General features: G+C 42.0%; 1 protein-coding gene across 1 annotated transcript; it reads right to left on the reverse strand.

The window, feature by feature from the left end:
• Positions 1-725: 725 nt before the first annotated feature.
• Positions 726-8,793, reverse strand: MRPL37 (mitochondrial ribosomal protein L37). The gene is made up of 7 exons (XM_073357619.2): positions 8,273-8,793; positions 6,154-6,337; positions 5,553-5,668; positions 4,820-5,005; positions 4,368-4,525; positions 1,579-1,782; positions 726-963 (listed from the first exon to the last, which is right to left on the reverse strand). Exons 1-7 carry the CDS (start codon positions 8,658-8,660, stop codon positions 859-861), a joined length of 1,341 nt encoding a protein of 446 aa, XP_073213720.1. The 5' UTR covers positions 8,661-8,793; the 3' UTR covers positions 726-858.
• Between the last annotated feature and the right edge of the window lie 73 nt (positions 8,794-8,866).

Consider the following 8,866-nt stretch of genomic DNA (forward strand, 5'->3'; position numbering starts at 1 on the left):
GCACCACAGGGTATGTTTACACTACACCTGGGAGTGAGCTTCCGAGCCCCGGCGGACAGACTTGAGCTAGCATGCTAAAAAGCAGTGTGGTCATTGCAGCTCTAGCAGAGAGAGACTCTGGCTACCCACCCGAGCTCTCTCCGAGCTAGGGGCTCCATCCTTTCCCCACCCCTAACTAGTAACTATGGAAACAAACTGTTTTGACACCTTTGCAGGCTAACAGGACTCTACCAGTAATTGTGCCCTGAAGAATTTCAGTTCTCTGCCTCCAGAGAAATGCCATTTTGATGGTAATACGATAATCTAAAGTAAATCACTAATAAGGAGCTGGGCACCAAGTTATCCAAAAATATACTAGAAGTAAAACCCAAGTGTGGTGATTGTGAAGGCACACTGTCCCCCAAGACTTTATGCATAAAGCTTTATAAGGTGGGTTTTCTACATAATGCAACTTGGAACTATTGTGTTGTTTGCTTTGGAGTCAGGTACCCACTCAACACATTCTGTGCTCAGGTTCTGCTCTGTGTGGATTTCTGCTCTCCCAGCTGCTACATCCAGAATTTGCTCCTACAAACAGAAATAAATGGCAGTTTGTATATTCCCTCTTGGTGATGGTGGAAAGTTGGGAAAGTACTAACTATGGCTGGGTTCATTAACTTAATGCATGTGTGTATAATGGTACAGTTAAGCCACTGCAATGGAAGTTTATATTCAACAGCACACACTTACTTTAAAAAAAAGTCTTTATTTTCAAAAATTGTTAGGTTTTAAACCCTTAGATTACTTCATTTAAGAGCAGTATACTATCACATTTGCTTAGCTGTACGATCTTCTGATGAAAAAATAGCAGAAATTAACTTAAAGGATTTTGGTATGAGTAGAATCTTGCACAGCTCCATGCAAATACAGTGCCAGAAACTTCTTGAAAGTGTCAGGTCGATAGCCATATATTCCAGGAGGAAACTGTGGAGAAGAGACTTGGATATTCAGTTTGTAGTGAACTGATACTTAGCCAAGTAATAGTCTTTTATTTTACTCGAAAACAACTTGAACTATGGCAGTCTATCTGAAACAAGCCTTCTTTGACAGGCAAGTGGGTTTGAGTGTATTTCCATTGGCATTACACTGATGGGTGGGGAATTTACCTAATGAGATTGAAGAGTCTTCCTAGTCTAAGGGGAGCTGATAGTAATATTCTCTCCATTTACTTCATATTGAAGCTGACTGTTGCATGCAAACATACATTTCCTTAGTTACTTCACTGGAGAATAACTTTTCAATAAGCACAATGAAATTGTACATCTATGTAAGAGGTCTCCATTTTAGCAAGTTTAATATAAATTGCAATGCAGCTGAATACATGGATGGATATATATAAACAAACAAAACAAACAGACTGATAGTTATTCTCTATTAATTCAGTGTACCAAAGTTTTATCAGAACTAAACAGCCTATTGTCCTATCTATATCAATACCATCTGTACAAGCGCCCAAGGCTCAAAATATATGTAAAGGGGCAGGATTTCGACTATATAATTCTGGTGAGTAAACTAGTTCTCTCAAGCTTGTTAACTTACCTTGACAACTCTCTTCCTGATTCCTGGAAGATACCGGATGTAGTCATACATATACTGATCAGAATCAATCCAGACAAGGTTTTTAACACCAGCGCTAGAAGCCAAGTCTGTTGTATTTAACTGGAACACCATGAACTGGAAAATACGACCCTCTGTACCAATGCTTTGTACTACTACCGGGTGTTCTAAAACTTTGGGATCATCCTAGGTGGAGGAAGAGTTACAACAGACACTGGATGAGAAGATGCAGAATCAGCAATCATTTGGTTTAAAGCCAGGACTTTAACAAATGTGTTATCTTGCCCAGAAAGTTACTCTATTCAAACAGGTTTTGAATATAGATTTTGCATTTAAATTAGGGCTGTTAACTCACACAATTAACAAAAAGATTAATTGCGATTAATTGCAGTTTCATTGTTAAACAATAGAATACCAATTGAAATTTATTAAATATTTTGGATGCTTTTCTACATTTTCAAATATATTGATTCCCATTACAACACAGAATACAAAGTGTACACTGCTCACTTTATATTTTTGATTACAAGTATTTGCACTGTAAAAATAGTATTTTTCAATTCACTTCATACAAGTACTGCAGTGCAATCTCTTTATCGTGAAAGTGCAACTTAAAGGTAGATTTGTTACATAACTGCACTCAAAAACAATGCAAAACTTTAGAGCATACAAATCCATTCAGACAATCACTAAAACAAACAAGTTTGCTTACATTTACGGGAGATAATGCTGCCCCCACTTCTTATTTATGGGACCTTTGTAGCCAGCATTGCAAAGTATTTACGTGCCAGATATGCTAAACATTCGTATGCCCTTTCATACTTCGGCCACCATTCTAGATGACATGCTTCCATGCTGATGATGCTTGTTAAACAAATAATGGGTTAAATTTGTGACTCAACTCCTTGAGGGAGAATTGTTTGTCTCCAGCTCTATTTTACCTGCATTCTGCCATAGGTTTCGTGTCATAGCAGTCTTGGATGATGACTCAGCACATGTTCATTTTAAGAACGCTTTTGCTGCAGATTTGACAAAACGTAAAGAAGGTACCAATGTGAGATTTCTAAAGCTAGCTACAGCACTCGACCCATGGTTTAAGAATCTGAAGTACCTTCCAAAATCTGAGAGGGATGAGGTGTGGAGCATGCTTTCAGAAGTCTTAAAAGAGCAACACTCTGATGCGGAAACTACAGACCCCGAACCACCAAAAAAGAAAATCAGCCCTCTGCTGGTGGCATCTGACTCAGATGATGAAAATGAACATGCGTCGATCCGCACTGCTTTGGATTGTTATCAAGCAGAACACATCATCAGCATGGACGCATGTCCTCTGGAATGGTGGTTAAAGCCATATGGGACATATGAATCTTTAGCGGATCTGGCATCTAAAGATCTTGAAACGCTGGCTACAACAGTGCCATGAGAACACCTGTTCTCACTTTCAGGTGACATTGTGAACAAGAAACAGGAAGCATTATCTCCTGCAAATGTAAACAAACTTGTTTGTCTGAGCAATTGGCTGAACAAGAAATCAGGACAGTGTGGACTTGTAGGCTCTAAAGTTTTAATATTTTTGAATGCAGTTTTTTTTGTACATAATTCTACATTTGTAAGTTCAACTTTCACGGTAAAGAGAGATTGCACTATCGTACTTGTATTAGGTGAATTGAAATATAGTATTTCGTTTACAAATATTTGCACTTTAAAAAGCAATCAGAAATATAAAGTGAGCACTGTACACTTTGTATTCTGTTGTAACTGAAATCAATATTTGAAAATGTAGAAAACACCTAAAAATATTTAAATAAATGGTATTCTATTGTTTAATAGTGTGATTAATTGCAATGAATTTTTTAATCATGCATTCAATCACGATTAATTTTTTTAATCGCTTGACAGTCCTAATTTTAATTAAATATCATTCAAATGGCAATGGAATATAGATGTAAACTGAACTACATGTCTGTTCTAGTTTTTCATTTCAGTTACACACAAGACAGTTGCTTCACTGATTTCTACCCATTGCCAGTCTACTCTTAACCTTCATTAACACATTAAAATAATTGCTATTGGTATAATAAGGTGTTACTCTGAATTGGCAAACATCTTAATCAAAACATGTCTATAAAGGTTACCTATAAATCCCTGGCCTACAAAATCACTAGATATCAATGCAGATTTCAAAATATTGCAATGTCAGACTTAATAGAATTCACAGGCTCTCACCTCTAGGTCATCAGTTCAAATTCAATCCAGGTCAACAGTGACTAAGTCATTGCCATCGAGTGGCCTCTGATTCTCACTCCCGTTTCAAAGGGAGAGGTGTCCACATCACAAAAAGTCCACTGTGGTTGGCATCCTTCTTGGAACTTTCAGCTACAATGCTAAGGACTGAACTACCCACTCCCACCTAGTGTTCATTCTTCTAGGTCAGGATTGTGGCACAAGGATGGGATGGCATAGGAAAGCTTGAACCACAAACTCTGTGCTATATTTGTCTGAATTAAAACTCAGCAACAGATACCTCCTCTCTCCACAGTTAAGATAAAGTGCAGGTAGTAAGTAAGTATTTCAACAATCTACCTTCAAGTCTGGGAGCTCCAATTTTGTACACTTGAAAGCAAAACTCTCTTTGCTGCTGGCTTGCAATTTATTCATCTCCAACCACCCCAGTTGTACTGCACCTTTAGATAATACCATTACAACAGCCTCCATGAACAATGACTTCTACTATAGAAGTAGTAAGGTATGACAGTCATTTTAATACGTACCCCATACAGAATCTTGGCCTTTGCCAGTGCATTGCCAAAAGCAAACATGAGCATTTTAGCCCGGAGTTGTTCTGGTCTAAATCGGACTGGACGAACGTTGGCTGATTCCACAAAGTACAGAGTGTGAGGATGAGGGTAGGGATAACCCTCTCTAAAACCTGGGTTATAGGTAACCATGAGATACAAAAAAACAGTTTAATACAAAGTTAGTCTTTCTTTTACTCTCTTCAGTAATTATTAAATTTGTATTAACACAGGTTAGACTTACTGCTGTGAAGAACATGTAAGATACCCTATAGCAGCACTAGCCAATTGGCTAATCCATTCTCAACTGTACACCATCTAACCTCAGCACATGAAACATTTAAGGGAATGGGGAAGTTAAAGATTTTAGTGCTGTCCACTAGTACATAAATATTCAAGCTAATGTTTAAGTGCTACGTAACTTTTACCTGTATAATTTCGTTCTTCATATACATTAACTTCCTGAAGATCAATTGTAGGAGAGATGGGATGGAAGGTCTCTAGAATGTGGTTTTCAGTAGCCAGAATCTCATCCTTGGAGGCTATTGGCAATAATGGATTAATGGCATTCAAAAGTATTCCATTCATGCCACGAACCTGAAGAATAGATGATTCTGTAAAAAGAGATTATATTGCATGCACACATTAAACAAAGACTCACTAAATATTCATACTTAATTTAGAATAAATCTACCACACTATTAGATTTATTCTTCTATTGCTATAATTTTACTGTAATATGTATTCTAAGGAAAAGATGCCCTAGGTTTCATTTGCTAATGTTTAATACTCTATGGAAAAATGAAGCCATAGGCTGACCCCTGCAGAGTCAACCATGAAGTGTCACAATAGTATTACTGCACAAATACTGATTTATTTTGCAAGGCACCTCTCTTTTCCCTCCTCCTCCCGCCCACGATTGTTAAGTAGCAGCCCAACTGGAGACAACATTTTACACAGAATACAAAAATAACACTTCTATTTATTTAGTTCACTAGCTACTGATCCCATGTAAGTGTGGCTTGAAAGATTGTACAGATTTCATGCACACACTGTAGTAAACAAATGATCAGTTCTTTAGGATTCTATCAGGATTACAAGTAAAGAGAAAGAGAGAAGTGTTTTCTACAAAAAAAAAAAAGAAAGAAAGAAGTTACTAACCTCTCTCCCATGTAGCTGCCACTTTGTAGTCTCTAGCCAACATTCTTTTAGCGAGGGAAGGATACTTGCTAGCCATTGTCCTACACAAATGTAACAAGTCTTCCAAGAGTACAGGGCTTTAGAATGAGACAAGGATTAGTAGGATAGGATACAAAAATGACTTTGAAAGTTATGAAATATGTAACGTTTCCAAATGGTTAATGCAGATTTGTTTAATACTTCAATCCATCTGACATACCAATCATGTTCCAAGTTGGCAATGATAATGTTTACTTTCAATTATTAAAACAATTGACATCTGTATTAGCTAGGATGTGATCCAAAATAGAACTAAGTTTGTACAAACCCACAGACTGTTACACACTTTGACATAAGATGAAAACAAGTTTTGAATATACTCACAAGTACAACTGTAAACAAGTGAGTGCTGGCAACCAGATACAAACTAAATTCACCTCAGTAACATTAAACAGTAAATATAATGTTCTGCTGGTAATATAGTTTTAAAAAAACCTGATACTTTTAACGGGCTGTTTGAAGCAGAGCTGCCCTGAAAAGGCTGCAGTATAAGTAAAGATTTCTTTAACTTTTGAGGACTTACCAATAACTCTCTCTCTTGGGAATAAGTTCAGTGGTATTCCAGACACGTGCATGAGAAACTGCATTTTGTACTCGCTCATCCTGATTCTCTAGTTGGTTGGCTGGTTCATCAATAATACTAAGTACTTTTGGAGGTAAGCCTTCCATTAGCTTGGTCTTTGTTAGCCAGAGTGCTTGCCTTACTCCTTGGAGTCAAATCAAAATATATTTATTGAAGATATTCAGCAGTGTTACCTATGCCATAAATGGGTTAATATAAAAATGGTCTTTTACCTATTGAATCTTAAGCACTTATGCTACCACTAATATAGAATACTTCTCAGCATGACCAAGTTATCAGGAACATTAATTTTATGTAGTCTGACCACTTTCATTTATGTACAACATCGAAAAAAGTATGCATGCCTCATTAGCACCATAAGTTACACCATGCAATATTTATTGAAAGAGGTTAGTTTATAAGTGTTTTTCCCTACTCATTTTTTAATTCTAGTATATATTGGCTTATGAATTACAAGGAAACAAGATATGAGGGACTACGTATAGCACAGCAGAGAATGGGGTAAAAACATTTCTTTGCATATTATACTTAATGTTAAACATAAATGGGATCTTGCATTCTGCTGCATGCATAGTTCATCTGAAATTAAGTGCTGGTATACCAAAGAGAAAGAGAGCCTGTACCCCTTGCCAAAGTTTTAGCTTTCTGTTTAAATTATCATAGTAGCTGGGGCCCCAACAAAAGTCAGAGCCCCACTGTACACAGCCCTGTACCTTAAGGGGACATAGTTCCTAACCTGCAGCCCTTACAGACTAATCCAGTATTTTTGTTGGTCCACCCTCCTGAGAAAGTCGGTGCTAGACTACTATGCGCACCACTATTCTTGTATACAAGTGAGTGGCGGGGGGAGGGGGGGGGGAGAGCGCAGCAGAGCCCACACCCCACCACAAGTCAGGTTACAGCCACTCCAGCCAATGCAAAATGCCTTTTTGATATGAGCTGTTTTAGGACAACAAGCAGCCTCCACCTGAGTTATAGGTAGGGCCCTACCAAATTCACGGTCCATTTTGGTCAACTTCATGGTCATAGGAGTTTTTAAATTATAAATGTCATGATTTCAGCTATTTAAATCTGAAATTTCAATGTTACAACTGTAGGGGTAGTAACCCAAAAAGGAGTTATGGAGGGGAGGTGGGTTGCAAAGTTACTGGAGGAAGTGTTGTGGTACTGCTACCCTTACTTCTGCACTGCTGGTGACAGTGCTGCCTTCAGAGCTTGAAGAGCAGAAGTTGTTTGCTGAGAGCCCAGCTCTAAAGGCAGACCGGCTGCCAGCAGCAGTAAGGATGGCATAGTATGGTATTCCCACCCTTACCTGGGAGCTGCTGCTGGTGTGGTGCTGCCTTCAGAGCTGAGCACCTGGCCAACAGCCACCACTCTCCAGCCGCTCAGCACAGAAGTAAGGGTGGCAATACAGTGATTCCCCCCCCAAAAAAACCCCCACACTTGTGATCTCCCTGCAACTCCCTTTTGGGTCAGAACCTCCTATTTGAGTAATGATGGTCTTCTCTCTGAAATTCGTACAGGGTAAAAGCACACAGAACCCCAGATTTCACAGTCTGTGATGTGTTTTTCATTGTCCTGAATTTGGTAGGGTCCTAATTATAGGCTAGGTCTGGCAGCTAGTTGTTGCATATTATTGTAATTGTCCCTTGACTGCTACTCCTGCTCTCTCAGGCAGGCCCCTCTACACCCCTCCTCCCAATCTAAGGTATGTATATGACCCCATCACTTGTAGCATCTGAGCACCTCACAACCTCATGTATTTACAATAGCGCGATGGGGGCGGGCAGGGCAGCGGCTGTTATCCCCAGCTACGGCAGCGGCTGTTATCCCCAGCTACGGCAGCTGCAGTGAGGCACAGAGCTGCAGCAACTTGCCCAAAGTGACCCAGGACAGCAGTGCCAGCTCAGGCAACTGACCCTGGCTCTCCCGAGGCTGGTGTTTCACCTCACCCCCACCCTGCTGCCTGCCCAGGCAGGGCTGGGCGCTGCTGCCCGCTCCCAGCCCCCGGAGGCCTGGCTCACCCACCCACCCTCCACCTCTCCCCCGCGCCCGCTACCTTCCAGCATCTTGGTTCGCTGGTGGCACACGTAGCAGACGCGCTCCTTGTAGAGGGGCATCGCCTCGTAGCGCGGCCCCGGGGAGTGCCGGGGGTCGTGCCAGCCCCGCTCCCAGCGCGGGTGGCGGGGCCGGGCCAGCCAGGGCACGAAGTGCTGCTTGCCCGCGTAGGTGACCTGCTCCAGCCCGGGGATCTGCTCCTGCACCGGCCGCTTGTCCTGCCAGCTGCGGGGCAGCGGGGCCCCCGGGGGCGGCCCGCGGGTGGTCCAAGGCGTGCGGGGCAGCGGCCTGTCCGGGGCCTGCACAGTCTTGCCGCGGTGCGGCCCACGCGGGCCCCACGCCCGCAGCGCCCCGGCCGCCGGCCTCACAGGCCACCACAACCCCGCCATGCTCGGCTCCCGTCAGGGACTCCGGCCCTGGCCCTCCTCGGCCCAGCCACCCGGAAGAGTCACCGACTGGGGGCCGCCATTTTCCCTAGCGCGGGGCACACCGGGTACGCAGCGCGCTCGCTCGCTATCCCGGCGACTGGCGGCTCCGCCGGCCAATGACGCCTGCGTGAGCCCTGTCTGTTCCCGCCCTCCCGGCGAAAGGGGGC

The sequence above is a fragment of the Lepidochelys kempii genome, chromosome 8 (genome assembly GCF_965140285.1).
Source record: "Lepidochelys kempii isolate rLepKem1 chromosome 8, rLepKem1.hap1, whole genome shotgun sequence".
Classification (NCBI taxonomy): domain Eukaryota; kingdom Metazoa; phylum Chordata; order Testudines; family Cheloniidae; genus Lepidochelys; species Lepidochelys kempii.

Excerpts from the sequence above, each read along its gene's own strand:
- MRPL37 (XM_073357619.2), bottom strand. The coding sequence starts at position 8,660 with ATGGCGGGGTTGTGGTGGCCTGTGAGGCCGGCGGCCGGGGCGCTGCGG. Across the intron at positions 6,338-8,272 it reads GCGAACCAAGATGCTGGAAG|GAGTAAGGCAAGCACTCTGG; the intron begins GTAGCGGGCGCG and ends TTTGACTCCAAG. Across the intron at positions 5,669-6,153 it reads CCCAAGAGAGAGAGTTATTG|CCCTGTACTCTTGGAAGACT; the intron begins GTAAGTCCTCAA and ends CTCATTCTAAAG.